Source organism: Myotis yumanensis, unplaced genomic scaffold, assembly GCF_028538775.1.
Source record: "Myotis yumanensis isolate MYYU_CA2020_CCGP unplaced genomic scaffold, mMyoYum1.0.hap1 SCAF_11, whole genome shotgun sequence".
Lineage (NCBI taxonomy): Eukaryota > Metazoa > Chordata > Mammalia > Chiroptera > Vespertilionidae > Myotis > Myotis yumanensis.
The window spans coordinates 49,312,762-49,339,388 of NW_027223762.1; the positions used below are offsets into that span (position 1 = coordinate 49,312,762).

General features: G+C 40.6%; 1 protein-coding gene across 2 annotated transcripts in view; it reads left to right on the plus strand.

The window, feature by feature from the left end:
* Window positions 1–26,627, plus strand: part of CTNNA2 (catenin alpha 2) — a 1,104,237-nt gene that overhangs the window by 874,268 nt on the left and 203,342 nt on the right. For both annotated transcript variants that reach the window (XM_070429588.1, XM_070429589.1), the window contains exon 9: window positions 7,323–7,475. In XM_070429588.1, the coding sequence (XP_070285689.1) occupies window positions 7,323–7,475 (153 nt within the window). The remainder of the gene's footprint in view (window positions 1–7,322; window positions 7,476–26,627) is intronic.

Below are 26,627 nucleotides of genomic sequence, written 5' to 3' on the forward strand. Positions count from 1 at the left end.
TGATTGATTAATCATGTCTGATGTAGGCAGAGAAAGGAGATGTTGCAGCATATTTGCCTTTTTTGTCCCAGTCCACAGTTTGTTTTTTTCCCTTTCTTTTTTTTAATTAGAGAGGAAGAGAGAGGGAGAGCAAGATGGAGGCTGTCTCTTGCACGCCCCCTACTTGGAATGGAGCCTGCAACCCTGGCATGTGCTTCGACGGGGAATCAAACAGTGACCTCTTGGTTCATAGGTCAATGCTCAACCACTAAGCCATGCTGGCTGGGCCCAGTCCACAGTTTCTGATCTTGTTCCTTATAGGCAACCCTTTACTGTAATTATTTCCTATTAATATACCTATTTTTTCCACCTTCAACCCATGCTTAAGTACCTGAATTATTGTTTCTTTTAAAAAATATATATTTTATTGTTTTAAGGGAGGATTGGAGAGGGTGAGAGAGAGAGAGAAACATCAATGATGAGAGAGGATCATTGATAGGCTGCCTCCTGCCTGCCCCACACTGGGGATTGAGCCCACAACCTGAGCATGTGCCCTGACCTGGAATCAAACTGTGACCTCCTAGTCATAGCTCAACACTCAACCACTGAGCCCTGTCTGCCAGGCCATTTTTTGTTTCTGAATCAGCATCTAAATACCCTTTCCATGTTAGAGGAATCACTCATTATATGAATTTTGGTGTAAGAAGCTAAAATGACCAGGCCACTTGTTCTCACAAAACATTTTCATCCCAACACCTGCTGCCTTCACCCTGCAACTAGGTGGTGGCCCATGATTCTGTGTTCGGGTCTGCGTTTCACCCAGCTGATAATCAGGTGCATTTACCTAAGACTTGGAGTCAAGAGCTAATGACACAAAGACACAGGTATCCTAGCATTTCTAAGTTTCATCCCTTCTTTGAACTGAACAGGACAGTTTTTCTATTTAAACCTGACAGTTAGTTTCTCTTGCTTACAACTAAGAACCTGAGTGATGCCCTAAGTTTTCTAGAGGAGCAGTGCTCCTCAACTATTGTGCTGAGAAATCCCTGGGCTTCGTATTAAAATGCGGATTCTGAATGAAATGCAGGTCTGGGATGGGGCTTGGAGTTTGCATTTGAAACAAGCTCCAGAAAATGGCAGTGATGCTGGCCTGTGGTCCACACATGAAGAAGGAAGGGATGACAGTCTTAAAGAAGACAGAGTTGGCAGAAAAAAAAGACTAACAACAAAAACGCATGTTCTAGTTAAATTAGGGCAGACCAGCTCCTGTAACTTTAAAATAATAAATAATAAAATTTAAAATGTACAAAGACTCCAACACAATAGAATTGTAGTCTTTATTTTTCTTTTTAAATCCTCACCTGAGGATAGGTTTTTATTGATTTTTTTAGAGAGAGGGGAAGAAGAGAGAGAAACATTGATGTGAGAAACATCAATTGGTTGCCTCCTGTAAACCCACAACCTAGGTATGTGCCCTGACCAGGAATTGAACCCACAGCCTTGTGGTGTATGGGACATAACACTCCCACCAACTGAGCCATCCAGCCAGGGCAGAATTGCACTCTTATGTAACAATACTGAGCCAGTGAAAGTAACTGGGGAACTCAACTCCATGTGTTCAGGACCCCAGGTTGATTGGGGTTGGGGGTCTGCCATCTTCAGCTCATGGCTTCCCAGGTCACCTTAAGTGTCAGATTTGTATTCCATGCAGATAGGACTGGAAAAGAACATCAATTTATTTCAACTTTTTATTACAAAATAAAAAACAGATAAAGAAATCCACACACAATAAGTATATACTTTATTAAATTATCATTATGCAAACACTCTTGCAATGACTACCAAGGTCAAGAAATATAATTGTGCTGCCTCCCTAGTTATTCCTCTGGGTTCCTCTTGCCTCCCTTCAAAATAACCACTATTGCCTGGCCAGCCTGACTCAGTGATTGAGCATTGATCTATGAACTGGAAGATCAGGGTTCAATTCCTGGTCAGGGCACATGCGCAGGTTGCAGGCTCGATCCCCAGTGTGGGGGGTGCAGGAGGCAGCTGATCAATGATCCTCTCTCATTCTCTCTCTCTCTCTCTCTTCCTCTCTGAAGTAAATAAAAATATATTAAAACAAAAACAAAATAACCACTATCTTGACATTTAGGGTGAACACTTTCTTATTTTTCTTTATGGTTTTATCACCCTAATGTGCATCTTTAGATGATATAGTTTAGTTTTGCCTACATCTGGGGATACATCTTTTAGTCTCAATCTAGTGCATCCTCCGCCCCATCCCTTTGTTTGGCTTATAATCTGTCTGTTGCAAAACTCAGGCTTTTTGTACTGTAGGTTTTCCTTAGTTGTATTTTGCTGGTAAAATGTGTGTGGTGCAGTTTCAGATTATTCTGTCCTCTGTATTTCTGTAAATCTCCAAAGGGATCCAGAGCCTCTACCAGTTTTAGATTTGGTTCCTTTGGCAACACTGTAGCTGGGGATGTGCTATGTCTCATAAGGCACTGGTTGTCTCTTTTTTTTGGTGATGTTTTCAATAACTGATGTCTATTGCCTATATTTTTAAATTCCTTAAGTTTTCAAAATGGTGAAAGTCTATCATTTTACTTTCATTTGTTAAGCAGAATAAATTTATTAACAGACACTTTCCTCATTATAAAGAATTTGAGTTCACATAGGAATGGCAAGATATATGCTTGATTTTTTTTCAAGATAAATTAATTGGTTCTTTGTTATTTTCTGAAAATGACTGATTTCTTTTTTTCTTTTTTAAGTCATTATACATTAATGAATTTAAGGATATTTAAAGGTTTTATCCCATTGGGATTTTTAATCTGAATGAAGTTTAAATTGTCTAGTATTTGGCCAACTGGAAGCCTCAAGAGTTATTCTTGCATGACCTTAGTAGTCTTTGATGGCTCTTTACTATCTGGTATAACAAGATATTTACATATTTCCAGCTTCAAAAAAACCTAGAACCAGACATTTTTCCAAGAAGCCCTGGTGTTTTAGTGGAAAATTGTACTTCAAGATGTTCAATGCTACTGAACTTAGCTAACCTGTTCATGCCTTTTCATTGGACACACTGGGGAATTAAATTTCAAACTTCAAATTTTATGTATTCATATCGATATTTCTACTTTAGATTTAGGGTAATAGGATCTTTCCTTAACTTCCTTCTTTTTTTCTTCCACATGGGTTAGTAAGGACAAAGGAGATGAGAAATAAACTCTCATAACTGATCAGTTACTTTAGTCTACTTTTAGTTTTAGAATAACAATATCCCTATTACCACTATTATTAAAATTACATAAAGAAGTTAAAATTGTTTTGTATATCCTATATTCTATCTTTTCTCATTTTTACATTGTTGTACTATGTCTTCATTGCCAGATTATACAACCATTTCATATTATCCTCTCTCCCACTTAACATATATTTAGTTCTATAAATAAATATATATCTAATGCTCACTGCCAGTTCTTAAATTGCTGTTTTTCTAGTTATTTTGGTTGTTAAACTCATTCTATTACAGATTCTCCAAAAAAGATTTTGAGAATAATACTTTCTGAGTTTTTGCAAGTTGATCAAATTTTGTCTGTGTCTCTGTCCTTCAAAGTCAGTTTTGCTAGTTATAAAATTATTAGCTCACATTTTCTTTCCTTCAGTATCTTAAACAGATTACCTCATTTTTTTCTGGCATATAGCTTTGTTGTTGAGAAGTCTGATGATCATCTATTTTTTTTCCCTTTTAAAACATGTGCTCTACTTGCCTAAATTCACAATCCCCCCCCCTCCCTTTTGTTTTCTTTAGAGTCTAGTTATTTTTTGTTGTTATTGTGGGTCAGTCTTCTCAGGTACATGATATGTTTTTTCAAAATGTAGTGTGTGTGTATATATTATGTACATTTTATATATACATAATATAACTTATGTGAATATATAACATGCTTATATATTTATATATTATGTTTTTAAAGAATATCTGCATGAGTTATGATTTTTAGTATACGTTCTGTTTTCTTCCTTTGATTTTTTTCTTCAGGGACCTCTGGTAGTCATATATTGAATTTTCTTTGCCTATTTTCAAGATGTATCACCTTTTCTCAAATCCTTTTTATCTCTTTTATTAAAAAACTAGAGGCCCCCAAAACACACACACACACACACACACACACACACACACACACACACAAAAACTAGAGGCCCAGTGCATGAAAATTGTGCAAGGGTGGGGTCCTTAGGTCTGGCCGGCGATCAGGACCGATTGGGGCCTTCCAGCTGCCTGCTGGGGCCTTCCTGCCAGCTGTTGGCCGGGGCCTTCTGGACAGAGGGGAGGGACTGCGGGAGGTTGGCTGGCTGCAGGGAGGAACCAGAGAAAGTTGGCTGGCCTCGGGAGGTTGGCTGTGGGAGCACACTGACCATCAAGGGGAAGTTCCTGCATTGAGCGTCTGCCCCTTTGGTCAGTGTGCATCATAGCGTTCTGGTTGTTCCAGTCATTCTGGCATTCCAGTTGCTTAGGCTTTTATATATATAGACTAGAGGCCCGTGCACTGGGGGCAGGGGGTGTCCCTCAGCCCGGCTTGCACCCTCTCACATTCCAGGACCCCTCGCGCCTTACCACCCACATGCTCGCTGCTCCTTACCTCTTGGCTCGCTAGTCCTTAACGCTGCTGCGTAGGTGGGAGAGGCTCCCACTACCACTGCTGTGCTTGCCAGCTGTGAGCCCGGCTTCTGGCTGAGCAGCACTCCCACTGTGGGAGCACACTGACCACCAGGGGGCAGCTCCTATGTTGATCGTCTGCCCCCTGGTGGTCAGTGCGCATCATAGTGACCGGCCGTTCTGGCATTTCGCCGTAATGGTCACTTAGGCTTTTATTATATAGATTATTTTTTATTTTAAATTTTTTCTTTTCTCTTAAAGCATTGTCTGTTGTGTTTACTTATTCATGTTTAGTCTTCTTTTTCAAATGATTTTTCTGATATTCATAATTCTTTCTTGACTTTCATGACTTCATTCTACGATATTTTTCTTTCTGATTTATGTTGTTCTCTCATATCTTATATCATTGTCTTAGTGTGCTTTAATTTACTTTAAATAGTAGATTGCAGTTTTAATTTGTTTTACAGGCATATCTTTCTGGCATGCTTTCAGTGTGTATAGGGATGATTTATTTCATATTCTCATTTTTCTTATAGTAACTTTATATGAGTTTGACCTTGATAACTTTATGTTGTTCATTTTTATGTGAAATCCATCTTTCCTTAAGGTTTAGAAAAAGGCTTGATGCATGTAGCTCTTCTAGCTTTACAGAGCTCTGTCATCTGTTATTTTTGTGTGGCTTGATGGGTTAGATAGCCTGGCTCTGCTCATCTCCCCCACTTTATCTAGACCTTTTCTTTCTTTTATCGATGTTGTCACTGTCAAGTTCAATTTTGATTACACTCCCAATAGTTTCTCCTGCATGTGGGGCTCTGTCCTGGAAGACAGCTATGGCAGGTCAGTTTCAAGTGGCCGTTACTCTGTCCCCTTCAGATCTTCTTAACCATGGGCTCTGCCACTTTATAATTGCAGGCAAATTAGCTAGCTTTTCTAAGTCCCAACTTCTTTTTTTTAAAAAAAATTATATATTTTTTTATTGATTTCAGAGAGGAAGGTAGAAATAGAAACATCAGTGATGAAAGAGAATCATTGATCCATCGCCTCCTACACACCTCCTACTGAGGATCGAGCCCACAACTCGGGCATGTGTCCTGACTGGGAATTGAACCATGACCTCCTGGTTCATAGGTCAATCTCTGAGCCACACTGGCTGGGCCCATGTTCTTTAGTTGAAAAACTGATATAAGAATAATCTGTATCTCAGTGTTGATGTGGGGACTAAATGGTATAATATGCAAAAATCTTAGTTGAATATCTGGCACATTATATATACCTGGGGCATATGAACTCACCAAAAACCAACATTATTCCTGAACAGTATTTTATCACAGGTTGCCAAATGAATAGCTAATCAATGTTAACTTTCTATAAGGTTTACTATATTTTATATGGTGAAATGTCAAATCCAATTGGTAGGTAAACCAAACTAAGTTATATATACACACATATATACTTTATGGTAATTAGTGCAAAAGGAACTGAAATTTGTTTAAAATTCTTCTGACCAATACAAGTGTGTATGTACCACCTTATCTAAAGATCTGCCTGACTACTCCTGCATAGGTATATTTGCCTGGGAAACATACACATGGTTAATCATCTTCTTTTGTCTTTATTTACATTTGGATGTTTTCTCCCTGTGTATATTTGGACAATTGCAGTTTTTCCCCTCTTTGGTTATTGTTGAAAGTATTACAGGTGTCCCCCATTTCCCCCTCCTTTGCCCCCGTCCACCCTGTCCCTGCCCCAACCCAGGCTTGAGATCATTTTTCAGGTTCAGTGTAATTTCATTTTCATGCAGCTGCCCTGCTTCTGGTTTTAACATGTAGGAATGATGTGTAATTATGCTAGAAATGTGGGTCTTTTATTCTTACTTACCTTGAAAAATAATTCTAGGTACTTCTTTCTGGAGCACAGTAACTGTATCGCCATAGAACCTGGGCAGAATCATTTTGAGATGGTTAGATGTTTCATGTTTCCCCCTCCATCAAACACAGACAATGTATCTAGAAAGGGCAGCAGACTGCAAAGCGGGCCAGTTCCAGGGTGGATTCTAGGCCCAACTCCTCATCTGAAATTCTGTCCACTTGCTTTTTGATGCCTAGATCTCTTCTTTTTCTAAAGAGCCCAAGTCCTTGAACTTGATCACCATTTAAAACATCCTGGAGACCTTTGGGCCAATGAAGGATGAGAGCAGACCATTGATGGGAGAGGGCCTATAATGTATTGGGCTATCAGCCACGTGTTCAACTTTTAAGTTGACATATACTAGTAAGGGGGGGTGAAAAGGGTGAAGGAGCTCAAGTACAAACTGCCAGTTATAAAATTAGCCCCAGGGATGTCATGTGCCACATAGGGAATATAGTCAATAATGTCATTACTATGGTGGGTGCTAGACTTGTTATGGTCATCACTTCATAAGATATATCTAATAGCTATGTTGTACACCTCAAACTAATTTAATAGTGAAAATCAACTATAATTTTAAAAAAAAACCACAAAAACACCACCACAGAATTGACACATTATTTTAATGGATAATGGGAGCTGGGCATAGTTTAGAAAAACTGTATTACTGGGCAGTAGTTTAATCTATTCTGTCACATGAGTAATAGACTCATAAATAGACCATTTTTCCCCCTAATTGTGTGTGTTTTTGTTTTTGTGCTTACTGTAGCTTCGGAAAGCTGTGATGGATCACATCTCTGATTCTTTCCTGGAAACCAACGTCCCCTTGCTGGTTCTCATTGAGGCTGCAAAGAGTGGCAATGAGAAGGAAGTGAAGGAATATGCCCAGGTTTTCCGTGAACATGCCAACAAGCTGGTGGAGGTAAGTCAAGAGAGGCCTGAAGGCTGGGATTTAGCCACAGGTTTGTTTTCTCCATATGGCTCCTGGAATTTCAATAGGCAGCCGTTCTATGGTTTTCCTGGAGTAATAACATCGTGGAATCTTTCTCTTCTTTACTTTCTAAGGACTCCATCCCTTTCAAAAGAAGCAGGTTATCAGCCATCTCTCCTCTCAGTATCCCACACACTAAATATGATGTGGAACATGTCTCTTAATATCGCTGAACAATAGACGGAGGCTGAAACACAAGTAGAAGGAACACTCCGAAGTCCTGAATTTGATGGGTAGAAACTGTCAGTTGGAAGTTTAAACCTTTCCCTCTTCTTCCTCCACACCCCCCTCTCCACTCCCCACTCATAACCTCGATTAGCTGTCCACATTAGGAATGTGTGAAAAAAATCCTCCCTCCCCCAAAGAGACGTTCAGAGTCTTGCTGGAGGATCTTGGGGCAGTGGTAGGAGTATAAATACAGGGTCAGACGTACAGAATATGTTAGAGACATCTATGGGAGTTATTTTATAAGTGGGAAATTGTGCTACGTGATATTGAATAAAAGTTTTTTTTCTCCATCCCCAAGGGAAACAAAATAAAAGTGAAATGACAACCCTGCTGTCTAAATCTAGGAGCTGAAAACCAACAGCTTGGCAAAGGTTGGATTTAGTGATGTGCAGCGACATGGAAAATGACAGATGTTAAGCAGGGGATGTGTGTGCTAGAGAAAAAGATTGCAGGAGGGCGAGGACCCTGGCACACTTAGGAAATGGTTGTCAGGGGCGGGTCCAAATGTTTGCAGCCTCAGGGCACTCACCAACCACCACCACCACCACCACAATATTCTCAGGTGTGTCCCCACTGTCATTCCAAATAAAATTACTCAAAATGTCAGACAAGTTGAATGCAAGCTCAAAATGAAAATGGTTTCCCTCTTAGGATGGCAAAATTAAATCCTGGCTAAGCTCATCAGATGTGAATCCTCTCCATGTTTCTTGGAGTGAGTGACAGGCTGTGCTCCTATTTAATTGTGCGCTGTGTACCTGCTGAGTGTGGTTAGGCCAGCACGGCCGTTGCCTGGGGCTGAAGACAGCAGGCAGCAGGATGTTCAGCATCGGGCCCAGAGGGAGCCCCGGGTCCTCTGGGACCCCATCTGTGTCCTCACGTATGATAGCAGTCAGCAAGTCGAATGTGCAAAAGCCTAGTCCAAAGTAGTGGAACCCTGAGCCCTCTACCATCACCCTAGTGTCTTCATGCAACTCCAGCCTAGAGCTAAAACACAGGGTCAGAGTTATCTGATCAAGGGAGTCTTTCTGGCTCTGTCCCCACCTACGAGGCAAACACTCCATTACCCTTCATATTTTACCCACATTTTCTGAGAGGTCACTTGCCCATTGAGGAATCCAGAGTCTTTCCAGGGTTGTCCTTGGCAGCCCCGGCCACTTCCATGTCTTGAGAAAGAGAAGGTGAAGAAGAAGCCAGGTGGAGGGGACAGAGAGGAGGAAGAGGAGGAAAAGAAATAATGCTGAATGCACGCTACAGAAGTTCTCAATAGTCATGTGTAATAAAATAATAGTAGTAACATACAGACATAGTGTCCCATTGATATATTTACTGTATTTATGAGACAATTGCAGAAGTTATAGAAAACACCAATGAATTGTGTGTTATGGGCATCGTGGGTAAAGAAAGGGATGTAGTTTAAAGTTGCATGATAAATATCTCCTACTTCCAGTCTTGTCATATATTTTTAATGTGCAAGACTGTTACTGTGTTTCTGTACTTCTGTATGCAGCCTCAGTTACAGATAATACGTAGAGTTCAGACTTGACATCCTGTAGGAATGTGAGGCCGGGGCCAATAGCCCCCATGACTGCTGGTTCTCTCTTCTCCTGTGGTGGACCCTGGACACATCACCATTTTGCCCAGTCCCATCCGCAGGTTTCACTGTAGGGAAATCCAGCCACTATGAGTGACCCTTGATCTTCAACTTGTGGCAGAACAGAAAGAAAGCTTGGGCCCCACACCCCAGAAAATTGCTGCCCTACCTTCTTCGGTTATTCCCTTCATGGCCCCTGACGGGGTCTTGGGGGTCAGGGGAAAGGTCAATGCAGTCAGCTACATTTTAGAATGTCTGGATGTCCAGGTAGACTTAGGGGCTAGGCAGCCGTGGGCAAACTAAGGCTCGAGGTCCGGATCCGGCCATTTGAAATGAATAAAACTAAAAAAAAAAAAAAGACCGTACCCTTTTATGTAATGATGTTTACTTTGAATTTATATTAGTTCACACAAACACTCCATCCATGCTTTTGTTCCGGCCCTCCGGTCCAGTTTAAGAACCCATTGTGGCCCTAGAGTCAAAAAGTTTGCCCACCCCTGGGCTAGGGTGTGGCTAGGCCTCAGTTTGATTAGAGAGGAACTGGAAACAAAAGGATTTCTGTAGCTTGTCCTTCAAATATTAGTAAGTGCCTCATTGTGTATGCATACATGAAACAAACTTGGAGCCCTGGGCAGAGAATCACCCTTTTCCTAATTTTGAAAGTGTCTCTGTGGACTTGGGCATCTTTCTGGATTTAAGTGTCTTCGTCTATAATATGAAAAACTTTGTTGATATGTTGATTTTATATCCATTGACCTTGGTAAATTAACTTACAAATTCCAAAAGTTTGACTATATCCTTTTGGATTTTTTATGCACACGATTGTGTTGTCTATGAATTATAATAGTTGTATTTCTTCTTTTCCAATTCTTATATCTTGTTTTTCCCCCCTCACATTATTTCACTATCCAGACCTTCAGCATCATTGTGATAATAGATATTTTTGTAACTTATAGATCCCAGTGAGAAGATGTATATATTTTACCATTAATAATATTGTGTATTCCAGATTTCTTGCAGTTACTTTTATTAGATTATTTTAGTTCTCTTCTGTTACCCCTTTGCTGAATTAATTTCTTAAATCACAAATAAGTACTGTAGAATTTTATCAAATGCATTATCTATAGACTTTGAGCCGACTATATGATTTTTATCTCTATTATTCACCTTCAGAGGTATTAGTGTCAAAATTTTGCTTTCCTTCAAAAATGAGTAAGAAATTATTCTTTTTATTGTTTGGAGTAATGAATGTGTAAGATGAGCATTATTTATTTTGTAAATATTTGGAGAAATTCAATGATATAGCAATCTGAGTCTGGGTATATATTTGAGGAAAGGTTTAAAAATGGCAGATTTTATTTCTTTTTACTCAATGTATGGCTAAATGTTCTATTTCGGGGGCAGTGAGTTTTAGTGGTTGTATTCTAGGAAATTGTATTTTCATTTCATTTTCTATTTTTTGACATAAAATTGTGTATCTCTTCTTATTTTTTTTTAATGTGCAAGAATCTGCATTACTGTTTCCCTCCCATCCCCCCATTCCTCCTATTGCAATCAGTGCCTTTTTTTAAATTGATTAGGTTTGCAAGAGGTTTATCAATTTAATAATCCTTTCTGAAATATAACTTTCAGCTTTGTAGACTTTCTTTGTTAACTATTTTAGTTATGCTCTTATCTTTATATTCCCTTTGTCTGCTTCTTCTGGCACAACTTATTCTTCTTTTTCTAACTTTTTGAAATGAATGATCACATCATTGATTTTTAGCCTTTTAAAAATGTTAGTAATATATGCATTTAAGTCTATAAATTTCTCCCTTAGCTATGCTTATGTCTGGTTATTGTCTATTGCCTAGCCCACTCACGCTGTCTTCATCTGTGTATAGTTTCCCTGAAATTATCTATTGAGTTCATTTTTTAAAAGCCTTTCTAGTCAAATTAAAAAAACATGATTTCTGTTCTCTGGTAAGAATCATTATCAGGTCATCTCCTTTAAAAGTATATCAATGATAGTTATTTTAAAAATCCAAGTCAAATACTCCATGATTTCGGTCAATTTTGTTTCTGTTTTGTGGTTACCCCAGAGAGGGCACCTCCCCCACTTGGCTTGGGTTTTGCTGCTGCAACAACGGTCACCAAGAGGATATGAACAGGTGTATTACTCACATGCACGGACTTTCTGGGGCGGGGGGAGGGGGCAGAGCAGGACCCAAGCCTGTCCACAGTGGCTTCAGTAAAGACAAGAGCAAGTGGTTTGGGTTTTTATCATGCAAGGGGCTGGGGCTGGGGTCAAGATCTCCATTCAGGGGGCTGGGGTTTGAACGGTGTGAACTTTAAAAAAAAAAGGTGGGCTGCAAGACGCAAGGGGGGACGAGTGGGGCTTAGATGCGATCAGCAAACATTCAAGGAGTTAGACTGCTCATTACCACTCACCTGTGACGTTTGACGGATGAATGAAATGCACCAGGTTTTATTGAATTTGATTGGAACTTGTTTCAGTAAGCAAGTAGGGAGCTCCATGAGGCTTTCAAACTGGAGACAGACTTTATTATGGTGTCTGTTTTTATTATTTGATTTTTACCTGAATTATTTTTTTTTATAAGCCAGGTAATATTTGGTTGAAGGACAAACATCTGTATGGAAAAATATAGAGGGTGTGTGTCAGTCTATTTGGCTGCTATAGCAAGATACCACAGACTGGGTGGTTTATAAACAACATACATTTATTTCCCAACACTCTGGAGGCTGGGAAGTCCACGATCAAGGCTTCAGCGTGGGGAGGGCCTCTTCTGGGTTCACAGCAGGTGCCTTCTTGCTGTGTCCTCACAGAGTGGATGGGGGTGGGGAGGGGTTTCTGTTGTGTCCTTTTATAAGAACATTAATCCCACTCATAAGAGCTCTACCTTCATGACTAAGAACCTCCCAAGGCCTCACCTCCTAGTATCGTCACATCGGGCATTAAGATTTCAACATATGAATTTAGGGGGAACACAACAGTCAGAACATAGCAGCCAGGATAATGTGTTTTCCTCCAGAGAGAATTCAGCCTGTCTTCTGAAGGACAGCAGGAGGGTGACCGTCTCAATCTATCAAGGATTGAAGTGACTGGACGCTGGGTTGTAGTCCTACTAAGGCAGTGGTTCTCAACCTTCCTAATGCTGCGACCCTTTAATACCATTTCTCATGTTGTGGTGACCACCAACCATAAAATTATTTTTGTTGCTACTTCATAACTGTAATTTTGCTACTGTTATGAATTGTAATGTAAATATCTGATATGCAGGATGTATTTTCATTGATACAAATTGAACATAATTAAAGCATAGTGATGAATCACAAAAACAATATGTAATTATACATGTGTTTTCCAATGGTCTTAGGCGACCCCTGTGATAGGGTCATTCGACCCCCAAAGGGGTCAAGACCCACAGGTTGAGAAGCGCTGTACTAAGGTATAACCTGTCTTCCTTTTACCCTGCCCTACGGAATAGTCTTCCAGGGTTGGCAACACAGGGCCAGTTGTGTTATTTAGTAACCCACCTCCCTTGTGAAGCATTTACTCCAATTTTTGTCTGTCCACCATCAGGAGAAGGCTGTAAACTTTGCTTTTTTATGTTTCCAGTTTGCTTTTTGACCGCTGCGATACGTAACTTAATAGACAAAGGTCTTGGGAGAAAACTGGTGATAAAGTGCCAGTCTTTGAATCTGCCTTCTCTATGGGACCTTCGCTTTACGTCTTTGCTTCCTGGGCTGGCCTGGACACCAGCTTTTGCCTCCCCGGCCTCAGGAGATTGCTGCAAACCCTCAAGAGTTATCTTCCTCTCCACTCTGCCAGGCAGCTCAGGTTCCCTGTCAATACTAAGAGTGAGCAAATCTCTGGGAGGAAAAAGGAAATGCAGAGAGTTGAGCTCTCTCAATGATCATCTCTTTTTGATCTTGTCTAAGTTTTGACCTCTGTGGCCGTGTCCCAGGCTTTTAAGCAAATTATTTTTATTTTGCATTTCTAGTTCCCAACAGGAAGGGGGGTGTTATTGATCTTTCCATGGCTAGAAGTGGAAGCTCCTGAGAGCTGGTTTAGTAAGTTTGTGGGGTGTTTTTGGTTGCTGTGAATATTTTTAGGCAGAAATCTCTTCATTCAGTTGAAATATTGAGTTTCCATAGTTCAAATAAATATACAAACCAATAAAAGCTGTTCTGAATGAATTGAAATGATCACCCCTATGCTCTGTCTACTTTCTGCAATTCCTCCCACCAAACACAGCCTCACAACCCTTCAGAGCATTTTATCTCTATTTGGGAACCTCTGATGGATCTCTAAGTTGTCAATAATATAAATCATATAAAATTATATGTCCAGAATTTTTAAATGAAGAATGCATGAGTACATTAAATTATTAATCCATGAATCAATGGTGATAGTTTTAGATCTTCAATATTTCTTGATTATTGAGTTTATTATAATATATTGTTTTCCACCTATTATATATTTTTTCTTCTATCTATGCACCATCTTCCGCCAATTTGGTATTTACTGTTCAGAGAGAGTGATATGATGAAGTGAATGGAAGGTGTCTCAGGCTGTTACATAATGTTGTGGTCTTTTAAATATATATATATATATATATATATATATATATATATCGATTTCAGAGAGGAAGGCAGAGGGAGAGAGAGATAGAAACATCAATGATGAAAGAGAATCATCAATCAGGTACCTCCTGCACACCCCCTACTAGGGATCGAGCCTGCAACCCAGGCATGTGCCCTGACTGGAAATCAAACCGTGACCTCCTGGTTCATAGGTCAATGCTCAACCACTGACCCACACAAGCTGGGTCAATGTTGTGGTCGTTAGGAAGTCCTCTACAAGGATGGCTTTAGTGCAAATAAAATATTAGTAAAATGTGAATGGGAAAAAATAATTGAACTTTTTAAAATTGCTTTCACAAGTGAAATGTTGAGGGTCCCCCAACCCCTGCAGCGTTTGTAACATTTAATAAAGACAGTTAATTTGCACCAGGGTTTGTTGATTAAGATAATTTAACAAGTCAACTATAGTGCTCTGTAATAAGGAATATTGGCTGCTATAGGAAGCATCACCAATAGAACTGAATTTTCTTTTCTTTATTTTTTTTTGAGAGAGAGAGAGAGATGTTGATGTGAGAGTAGAACTGAAAATTTTAAAAAAGTACATTTTTCTTGATTTCAGAAAGGAAGGGAGAGGGAAAGAGAGATAGAAACATCAATGATGAGAGAGAATCACTGATTAGCTGCCTCCTGAATGCCCCCATTCCCGGGTATCAATCCCAAAACCTGGCCATGTGCTCTGACCTGGAATCGAACCGTGACCTCCTGGTTCATAGGTTGATGTTCAACCACTGAGCCACACCCGTCGGCCAGAGAACTGAATTTTTTAAAAAATTTACTAAAATTTCCTCATCTCCAAAATTCAGCTATCTCACCCCCTCCAAGGTTAGCTAAGGGCTGAGGGGCGGGACCCACTCGGAGAGTTCACTGAGCTGATCAGAGGACACCTGTTGTACCTCATTTCCAAGCCTTTTGGAGAAATGGAGTGCAGATTATGGCAACTCAGTACCAAAGTCACGTGGTCTGGGTGGGGTGGCGTGGATGTAAATTGGGAACAAAATATGCATTGCAGCAAAGAAAATAAAAACTCCTCTTTGAAATGAGATGTAAAAGCAATACAGCTATTTTCAGTGGCTCCAGGCTCGTTTTATTCCTCCCATTGCCTTGCTGCTCAGTCAGCCTGCCTGCTCTTCTTCCTTCTCCCCCATCTCCATCAAACCCACAGCAGAGCCAGCTACCTACCCTTGTCTGGGAACTGCAGTGTCCTCCCAGCAGGCCGGTCACCTGCCCAGCCCTCCTTCAGTCCTCTGCACAGCACAGCCAGAGTGAATCAGATCATGCCATTTCCCCCACCTGAGACCATTCAGAGACTTCCGATTGTGCTCAGGTCCTTGACCACCTCATCCCCCTCCAGGCTCACCTCCCTGTCCTCTCCCACTTCCTCCCGGCATCAGCCACACAGGCCATCTTTCATGTGTTGAATGTGCTTATGCTGTCCCTTTCCTGATAGACACTCCCTTCTACCCCTTCCTCTCATTTCTAATCATTGTGCAGCTTTCGGCTTGAACAGCCTGTCCTCACGTGGGGTCACTTCCCTGAGTTTGTCACTCTCATGGAACCCACTTTCCTTCCGATTTGCACACACCCAGCTCTACGACTATACCCTCTTTCTCCTGCTAGATCAGCAATTCCTTTAGGAGAGGGACCAGGCCTAACTGATTCCTAACTACACCCCAACATGTAGCTGAGTGTCTGGCATATAGCAGGTGTTCAGTAAACAGATGTTCTCTAGGCCCTAGAGAGTGAATAAAATAATAAATGCATCCAGGGAAATGGCCAACCTTTAGACCCCTCAAGTATTATGTTTTGAGAGAAAGGCTGCAGGACTCCACACAGGGGCCTCCGGGGTCAGTAAAGTGGCATTGTGCTTATTGACGTCCCTAATACACTACCAGGGAGGGATTTCAGATCTGAAAGAACTAATGGGGAGAACTCCCAGTGCCACCGAGGGGAAGGGGCTTGGTGTGTGGAGATCCCTGAGAAGCGGAAGGAACCCTGTCAGGGTGCACCTGTGGCAGTGCCCTTAACTCCTCTGTCTCCCAAGGCCTTCCCTTGGACATAGACGGTCTGAGAGAGAGAGCTACTTCTAGCTGACAAAGTGAAGTATGTAGTTGAGACCGTAACAGTGATGAGTCAGACAAGGGAGTCTTGGCTCTTCACTTCATCCTCTTGATATAGTTACTCCTGATAGCAGCACCCCATGCAGGGTAGGAAGCTGTGCCTGTGGGCTTGAAGGTAAGGGAAAGACCCCAATCCTCAGAATCACCAATGCAGTCATCAGAAAAGCACAGACTGCCTTGGTTTCGGCCTTGAGTAAACTGCTTTTCTCAAGTAACCCCTCCATTTGGCCAGACGATTCATTCAGGAGCAAATATTTACCAAGTGGCTACCGTGTGTTCACCGTGGCTGGTGATGAGTTCCAAGACACCAGTGGATGTCTGAAACCATGGGTAGTGCCAAAAATGGAAATAAAGATTTTATATTCATTGTCTATGTAATATTAGAACCCTGGGTAACAGAAACGGTGAAAACCAGAAACTGCTGATAAATGGGGAGCACCATTCTGCATATGAGTTTTACTATTTATCCTCCATGTGGGGAGTGACTGCTTTCTGTACGTATATGTCTGTTTTCTCCTGCGGTTTGTGTTTTCTGCAACTGTTAAAAGGTGTGTATATGTTGCTCCTGCTAACTCAAAGGCTTCGCCGTGTAGCATAATATTATATTATTAAGGTCAGACCCCTTCACGCAAAAATGAAAAATTGGCCCCATTAAATATGATGGTGGTTTGTTTAAGAGCAAGAAGTTTTTAATTGCTCAGGAAAAGAACTCTTCGATGCTCATGTGTTCAATCTTGGTTAGCTGTAAGGGCTTTTTATATCACAGAGTCCCCTGGCCAGTCTAAAGCCATAGTTTGAAAGGGATGGTATGTTAGGACATTGCTCTCTTGAAAGAAAAACAAGTTTTCAGATGACCTTGACTCCATTAGCTTTAGAAAGGGGTTAAGTTCAACTTCACAGGCCCCTGTGGCCAGCCTGCGGCTCAGTGAATATGTACTTTCTACGCTAACCTTAACAACAGCATTGGGCTTCCTGGACCTGGTGATGGGATTTCTTGGGCAGTGTGATGATCTACCCCTATGGCGGTGAGAATGAACAAATCACTGTATTCCTCAGCCCCTCAGATTTTCATCTGGCAGGTCATCCTTAGGTCCTGTTTTATCTCTGACATTCTACATTCATTCTAAGGACCTTTCCTCATTCCAGATTCTAGGAAATGGGAAGACAAAACAACTTGTTTTAGAATGCATTTGGGGACTAGAAGAAGAACAATTTCTTAGTGCCCTCATGTCTCAAGTGAACAGGAAATAGAAACTTGAGGTACAGTTGGTGGATAAACTTTTCCAGACCTTAAAGTGACCAGTATATGGATCCCATCACTACTTATTTTACTCCTGTGGTTTTGCCTGTGACTGACCCAGTGTCTCAAAGACAGGTTTGAATAGCTCTTTTTTTTAAACACACACACACACACACACACACACACACACACACTGATTGATTGATTTCAGCGAGGAAGGGAGAGGGAGAGAGATAGAAACATCAATGATGAGAAAGAATCATTGATTGGCTACCTCCTCCATACCAGGGATGGAGCCTACAACTCGGGCATGTGCCCTGACTGGGAATCGAACAGTGATCTTCTGGCTCATAGGTCGATGCTCAACCACTGACCCACACAGGCTGGGTTTGAATAGCTTTTTTAAAAAATATATATTTTTTTATTGATTTCAGAGAGGAAGAGAGACACACACAGAGAGAGAGAAAGAGAGAGAGAGAGAGAGAGAGAGAGAGAGAGAAAGAAACATCAATGATGAGAGAATCACTGATTGGCTGCCTCCTGTACATTCCCAGTGGAGATCGAGCCTGCAACCCAGGCAAGTGCCCTTAACTGTAATCAAACCCAAGACCCTCTGTCAGCAGGCTGACTCTCTATCCACTGAGCCAAACCCGCTAGGGCTTGAATAGCTCTTAATCACCTTGGCAAAAATATCTGTGGAACCAAAGAGAGAACAGAAGTTAATGCCTGCCATAGAGAAAATCTACATATTAGCTAAATTATCAACTGAGCTTGTTTATATGATTTAAGAGCTTCTTTTTTTCTTTTGCTACAAGCTCATTAGTGTGTACTGGGAAAAAGCCAATAGTTGTGAATGGCTGTGGGGCCAACGGGTGGCAGGTGTGTGGCATTCTTTAGCACTCCCTGCTCCAATTTCTAAAAAGCATTCTCCACCCTTCAAATCCCCTCTATTATGTGTGAGTATGTGGGTATGAACATTAGGCATGTACAAGAGTCTTTGATGTAAAGAACAACTATTTACTCAATCATTTGTAACATGCAATATGAGCATCTTAGAAAAAACACACAACTGTTATAATTGACCTTTAATATAAAATCTAAGTACAAACTATTTGAAATAAAAATGCACCTTCCAGAAATTTTCCCACTACCACTTGCAACCAGATTGCTGCCCTCAGCTGCTCCTGTTTAGATGTTCTGGAGCCGCCACAGAGTGTGAATTTCACGCATGCAAGGTGCCTGGGAATCGAGTCAATATTTTCACATAGTGCCAGTTGCCACCAAACTCCAGTTACTTACTTAGACTGACAAGTTGTTATTTTTTTATGCGAAAATAATAGGAGCCCGGGATTGACTTTCCTAAATGCTTTCTGGGAAGACTGAAGACACAGACACATTTTTCCAAATCTCTACCATTTCCTGGGTGAACGATTTCTTTACCAAGTGTAGGTGCAAGGATCCAAGACCTAAGACCCATCACCTCCCCTCACCCACATTGCTTTTCTCATTTGTTTTTTTATTTTCAATTTTTAAAAGGTTGATTTGAAACTTAATTTTCAAATTCAGGATGCTTTGATGGTGAAACATAATATGCAGGTGAAAATGCATTTCAGACCACCTGTCTGGCGAACGGCCCTGCAGATTTTCTGTAAAATGTCCTGACGGCTTCTAGGAGACGGAAGACATGGAGGTTGTCCATGGCAGCGGGGCAGCAGAGTTTCTCCTATGAGTCAGTCGTTTTGCAAACTAAAAATAGGAGGTGGTTTGACCTATCCCAATGCAGCACTCAGCTAAAGAGGCTGTTTTGATCCCCATAATCAAGTATCTCAAAAAAGTCAAGGCTTTTCAAGTATCTGTTACACAGAGCTTTAAAAAAAAGTGCAATTTACATTCAAATTGGCCTACTTGCAGGTGCCCATTCTGTAAGCATGACACCAGGCAGGTGTTTGTCCCGCTCAGAGGACCTCTAGCATCTTAGCCTCACACCTGTGTAGGGAAGAGGCTCAGGTGGACCCCCCCCCCCCCCACACACACACACACACTGTCCACTGTGGAGAATCCAGCCCAGTCAAGTGCAGTGGTGAGGAAGCCAAAGGCAAACTCTCATTCAATGCAGCAGTCAGGAAATAAGGCCAAGCCACATTCTTCAAGAGGACACTGGGAGTCAGGGGCAGTGCAGGAGCTGTGACTCAGGCTGCCACGGCCAGGTCAGAAGCTCAGGCAAGCAGGAGGGGGAGACCGGACAGCAGATATTAAAAGAAAGTGGGAAGGTGAATGTCTGACAGGCAGGGAAGGCAGGGAACCTGGTTGCCTCTGCTGAATAAATGCTCTACCAGTTAGAAGCGGCTCTAATTTATAAGTAGACTCCTGATCTTTCTTTGCCCTTGAATTTTGCTTCAAGGCCATTTTCCCCTCTCGTTGACTTTGTAGACTCTGTCTGACCTCTGTTATTTCTCCCCATGGCCCTCCCATCACCAGAAACCTTCCAAATGGGCATTCATTATATTTATAGATTTCAGTGCCTTGTGCTTCTACAAATAATGGTCATATTATTTCTCATTATTTTCCTTGATTGTTTTTTGGGGCAAAACATCTAATATCCAATGAATTCTCTCTGTTTGATTTTTGCCTGGAATGTTGAGGGTAACAATTGCTTTTCTCAAAATGAAAACAATTCAACCTTTGTCCCAGTTGCTTAACCAGAGTTTTGGAGAAAGAGCTTTTGCACAAACACCATCAATGAATGGCTGCCTCAGAATTCTGAGTAGTTTCTCACGGTCAAAAAGCACTAATGACATTTGTACTAGTGATTCTCTTGCCCTGAAAAGTATAAGCGTAAATCTAAAAGGAGAGTCTTGAAGCTAATATCTTCATCCTCTCTTAGACCATTGTGGGTGAAATGCCTATTTCCATTACACGTTCTTCTAGAAGGAGGGAGTCAAGTAAAGTTTACATTTTCACAAGAGAGTCAGCCCTGTTTTGTTCAAAGAAATGTACAGAAACGTCATGTACTTGTAGCTGCCATAGTGGTGTACTTAAGTTGTACTTGGGATTGCTTATCACCCTAGACAAAGTGGTTGATCAAGATTTCAAAAGAGCTGTTTTCCTTTACTTGGAATACAATTTTGTACATTGTTGCCCCTCAGGCTGAAGAGTTCCAGGTTTGATTCTAGTCAAGGGCACGTACCTTGGTTGCCAGCTCAATTCCCCGGCCCTGGGTAGAGCACGTGTGTGAGGCAACCGATCCATGTGTCTCTCTAGCATTGATGTTTCTCTATGTGTCTCTCCCCCTCTCTTCCACTCTCTCTAAAAATCAACAGAAAAATATCCTCAGGTGAGAATTAGAAAGAACAAAATTTGTACATTGGTGGGAGATTATGAAGATCAAAGAGTTTCAGGAAGGAAATAGAATTAGTTTATAACAGGGTTTCTCAACCTCCTCACAATTGTCATTTTAGGCTCCAAAAACTTTCTTGAGTAGGCTGTCCTGTGCATTGTAGGATGTTCAGCAGCATCCCTGGACTTGACCGAGCAGCTGTCAGCAGCTCCCTGTCCCCCAGCTGTGACAACCAATAATGATATAGAAACTGCCAAAGACCCCCTGGAGGACAAAATAGTCCTGAGTTGAGACCACTTCAATTGAATCTTGAAATCAAATATGTATGTATATCATACAATTTAAATTATAAACAATCAGGGCACCATACCTACCTTCATTGCTTAATTTGTAACACAACTCATTTGATCTGAATAGATTACAGAAGAAATAGGTGAAGTTCTATTTCTTAATTGAAATTATCTCTGAAATTGTTGTTACTCTAAACTGTCACCAGTTTCACTCCTCGTAAGTCATTGGTCCCAAAAGGATTTCCTTATCATCTTTAATGTTGCCTAAAGTATGTCCCAGTGTTACAAAACTAATTCCAGGAGGGACCCTTAACTGTTGTTCAAATAGCAATATTTAATTAGGATTCTCACTGATTTCTTTCTAACGAAGGCAGTTGGCTGAAACAAAGGCTCTGATGAAAGAGGACAGGGACAGGTATTAGAAGAGAAGGTAAGTAGGTAGGTAGGTAGGTAGTAGGCTGTGCACAAAGAAGAGATGGAAGATGACAGAGTCCACCCTCAACTACATCAACAATAAAATTCAAGACCATAGGGCAGTCATCACTCATAAATGGTTATTAGTTCAGAGTTAAATTTGGGTTAGAATTCCCTGGATTGGTCTGGTCTTAATGTAGCTTTATAGTTTAACTTGGTGTTAATTTCTTAAAAAGAAAAAAAATTCATGCAGTTTGCCACTTTCCTTAGTATCCAGACATATCTCTCACTTGCTGTCTCTGAGCCTTACCTCCTGCCATTTGCACAGCCAGGAATTCTTTTTTCCTATTTCTCTGTCTAGTGATCTCTCACTTTATTTTTTAAATGAAAAGATAGGAGGAATGCAAGACAGATTTGAAGAAGTGGAGGGGAAATATGTGCTATGGATCTAATACATAAGGACAACACATAAAGGCAGAAAGAACACCATCATCCCTGGGTCATAGTCATTGGTCATGGTCATGGTCATTGGCTTTGACAGGCACTACTCCTCTAGGACATGTGGACACTGATTACAGAAAGCACAAGCCTCACTGTTCATAGTATGTCCCCTGGACCAGCAACATTGGCCTTACCTGGGAGTTTGTTGGAAATGCAGAATCTCAGGCCCCCCACTCCTGACCTCATTGGGCATTTTAACATTTCAAGTGGGTCCTATGACCTTTCTGTTGGTGTAGCCCTGGCATAAAAGACACCATTTTCCAGAGTGTATTTTCATGATGTGAAGGGGGGTAAAAAGGATTATAGGATCGAATGCATATATGGGAACGCCCTTATACTGTAGCCATTTTTAGAGATCGACAACACTAATGAACACTGAGAAAGATACTTTAGAAAACCCCAAATTATAACATTGGGCCTTGGGGTTGAAAGGCAGCTTGAATTCCAGACATATTATAATTAAGATTTGGTTCCAGAAAACAAGGGAAGAAATTGACATGACAAAAGTAATGTTTTGAGTGATTTCTTTGTGTCAACTTTATTATTTTTTAATGCTAAAATATGGATATATATTCAAATGTCATGGCAGTCAGCTTCCTAAATACCATTAGTCTCCCAATTACTCTATCAAAGACAGTACAGAAATGCATAATTACTGTTAAGTTGGTGCTTATTTGCCAAGTCTAATTATTTACTTAGTTGGCAATTATTGTTTCTGGCATTTATTCCAAATCTATTTGACAAAACGTGGGCACTTCCACTGTATCCATTTGCTAAGGCTGCCATAGCAAAAGGCCACCAATTGGGTAGCTTAAACAATCACAATTTATTTTTCTCACAGTTCTGGAAGCTGGAAAGCCAAGATCAAGGTGTTAGCAGTAAGAGTTTCACTTGAGGCCTCTCTCCTTGGCTTGCAGACAGCTGCCTTCTCCCTGTGTTTTTATGTGGTCTTTCCTCTGTGTGGGGATATCTCTGGTGCTTCCTTGTGTGTTCAAATTTCCTCTTCTTATAAAGACACCAAAGTAATTGCTTTTTTAAGATCCCCTCTTCAAACACAGTCACACTCTGGGATACTAGGGACTAGGGCTCCAACATAATGAATTTTGGGAGCACACAGTTCCATTTATGAAAAGTCCTGATTGATTTTCTTTAAGAGAGAAGGAAAGTAGAGTATTTACTTTTATGTCTATTTTGAAGGGTTTACATTTGAATTTTCACCCATTGTTTAAGCCAGTGACTGCACACTTCAGAAATAATTTTATAGCGAATGGTTTAAGTCATCACTAATTCTTCTTTCTCTGACAGAAATTTTTACATTTTAAAAATAAGTCCTCAACCTTTCCAAGTGTGTTACATTGAGAAAGTCTCACTTTGTCAAGTTCTTTAAACTCTTCACTTTGCTTCAGGCTTGTGTAGTCAGTCATGATCCTACTCATACTATTCTTCATTCTTTCCCAACACTTATGTACCGAAGCAGACTGGTGTGAGGTTTTCACTCTCCTATAATTCATTCATTCCTGCTTGTTTTTTTTTTTGCCTGTGAGTGTTCATCACTAACTCCTGTTCCAGGAAGCCATTGTGGTTTAGTTTTGTTTTGTTTTTCCTATCCCACGTTTCTTACTCCTCCATGTCAAGGTAGTCTACTTGCGACCTGAAAGACATCTTGAAACTGTGCTCTGAACAGCTGAAAAAACACACAAGACCCTGTTTGCTGCAAGGGCTCAGAGAGAGGTGAAGAGTGGGTATTGTGTTGACCACAGCTTCCTTCCATCTACTTGGGGATATCATCTCCTAGTCCAAGCAACAGCCTGTTGCCACGACTGCTTGAGGCATATGCATTTATGAAAAACTTTTCTCTTTTTGATAATCAAATATTCACTGAAAATTATATGAGTAAACACCGTAGGGGTGGGAAGTGAGAACAATAATGATATTGAATATATCATGTGATGATGAGCTAGACTTTCCCAAGTCTAAATAATTCCTTGACTACTTTAGAACCCTTTGCCAGCTTCATCAACTGCAGCCAGGGTATCTTATTATATCTAGTGACTCACCCTAGCAACAAAGACAGTCGGGAAAAATTCACCATCAATTTGTTTTTCATTCCTACTGATGCATTTTAATGCTAAGGTATTTGCAAAAAAAGGTGGAAGTTGTATGAATAAATGAAGCATTGCATGCAGTTGTACTTGAAAATAACATTGAGTTTGTATGTCATTTTAATATTTTTATATTTTATGTATTTATATTTTTCAAAAACACTTTCATCCTTATGCATTTGATTTTTGGAACAGTCCACTGTTCCAAAGGAAGATAAGGCAAATTGCTTTCCCAAGAGACCCTCTGCTGCCAGTTGGTAACAGACATGATTCTAGAGTCCAAACTTCCACCCTCCTAATTTCAGTTCCATTCAGCCAGTGTATCTATTTTTAAAATATATTTTCATTGATTTCAGAGAGGAAGGGAGAGGGAGAGAGAGATAGAAACATCAATGATGAGAAAGAATAATTGATTGGTTGCCTCCTGCACACCTCCCACTGGGGATCGAGCCCACAACCCGGGCATGAGCCCTGACTGGAATAGCTCAACCACTTAGCTATGCTGGCTGGGCAGTTCATTCAGCCAATAGAGTACCTACTACGTGCCAGACACAGTTCTGAACATGTGAGATGTATCAGTGAACAATACAGAGATCTCTACCTTTGCAGAACTGAATCCTAATAGTAGCAAACAGGTAATAAATGATAGAATAAATATGTAACTTAATAATTAGAAAGTGGCAAGTGCTATGGAAAAAGGAAACATAGAGCAGTAAGGAAGTTTGGGGAGTAAGGGTTGCAGGTTTTTTGTTGTTGTTCTTAATACTTCACCCGAGGATATTTTTTTCCATTGATTTTAGAGAGTGGAAGTGCAGAGGGAGGGGAAAAGAGAGGGAGAGAGAATGAAACACCGATGTCAGAGAGACACATCAATTGGTTCTCTCCTGCATGTTCCCTGACTGGGGTTAGGGATCGAACCTGAACTAGGTATGTGCCCTTGACCAGGAATCGAACCCACGATCCTTAGGTCTATAGGCCAAATCTCACACCACTGAGAAACACCAGCTGGGACCAGGGTTGAGATTTTTTTAAAAAAATATATTTTATTGATTTTTTTACAGAGAGGAAGGGAGAGGGATAGAGAGTTAGAAACATCGATCAGCTGCCTCCTGCACACTCCCTACTGGGGATATGCCCTCAACCAAGGTACATGCCCTTGACGAGAATCGAACCTGGGACCTTTGAGTCTGCAGACAGACGCTCTATCCACTGAGCCAAACCGGTTAAGGCCAGGGTTGAGGTTTTAATTAGAGTTGCCAAAGAGGCTATGGGTAAGAAAGTGCCTTTGCTGTTTAGTAATTTATCTACTGTGCTTCCCTTCCACCTGGACATTGGTTATAATATAATTACCCAAGTGCCCTGCAAATAATTTCTTAGAAACTTTAGCAACATGGAGTGGTTAAAAAGAACAATGTTCTTACCAAAATAAAGATGATGAACGCATTCATTGTTCTGCACTGAAAGGTCATCAGTTCACCAGTTCAATTCCCCTCAGGGCACATGCTCAGGTTGCAGTTCGATCCCTGGTCAGGGTGTGTACAGGAGGCAACCTCTCCCTCTCTCTAAAAATCAATAAAAACATATTTTTTTAAAAAAAGAACACATGACAATATGGAACCAGAGAAAGCCAATCTTCTTCTCCCATTGATTTCTGATAAGCAGGAAATGGCAATTCTTTTTGTTTTTCTCCAAACTCAATGATGCATATTTGACAAATATAATCATAAATGTCTGATGTATACAACATAATGATGTGCTATATGTATGCATTGTGGAATGATTACCGAAATCAAGATGATGAACGCATCCATCACCTCACATAGTTAACTTGGCGGGCATGTGTGATGAGAATACTTAAAATCTACTCTCAGCAAGTTTCAAGTATATAATGCCATATTATTAACATTGTCACCTTGTTGTATTTTAGATCCTCAGAATTTACTGTTGTTATAACTGAAACTTTGTGACCTTTGACTTACATCTTTCTATCCCCCCTCACCCAGTCCTTGGCAATTACCATTCTGTTCTCTATGTCTATGAAATTGGCTTTTCCTTTTCTTTTCTTTTCCTTTTTTAAATCCTCACCTGAGGATATGTTTTTATTGATTTTAAAGAAAAAGGAAGGGAGAGGGGGAGTGAGAGAAACATCAATGTGAGAGAGAAATATTGATTGGTTGCCTCCCATATGGGCCCCAACCGGGGATTAAACTTGCAATCTGGTTATGTGCCCTGACCAGGAATTGAACCTGTGACCTTTCTGTGTATAGTACTATGCTCCTACTCACTGAGCCAACTGGCGAGGGCAATTGGCTTTTCTTTTTAGATTCCACATATAAGTATTATGCTTATTTCACTTAACATAATTCCCTCCAATTTTATCCATGTTGTCACAAATAGAAGAATTTCCTTTTTTTGTGACTAAATAATATGTATTCTATTTGTAGATATTACTTATTCATCTGTCAAAAGATGTTAATTTTGAATAGTGCTTTTCTGCATCTATTGTAATGATCATATGAATTTATTCCTTTTTTGTTAAATCCTCACCTGAGGATATTTTTCCATTGATACTTTTTTTCCCCACTAGGGAGAGTAGAAGAGAGAAGGAAAGACAGA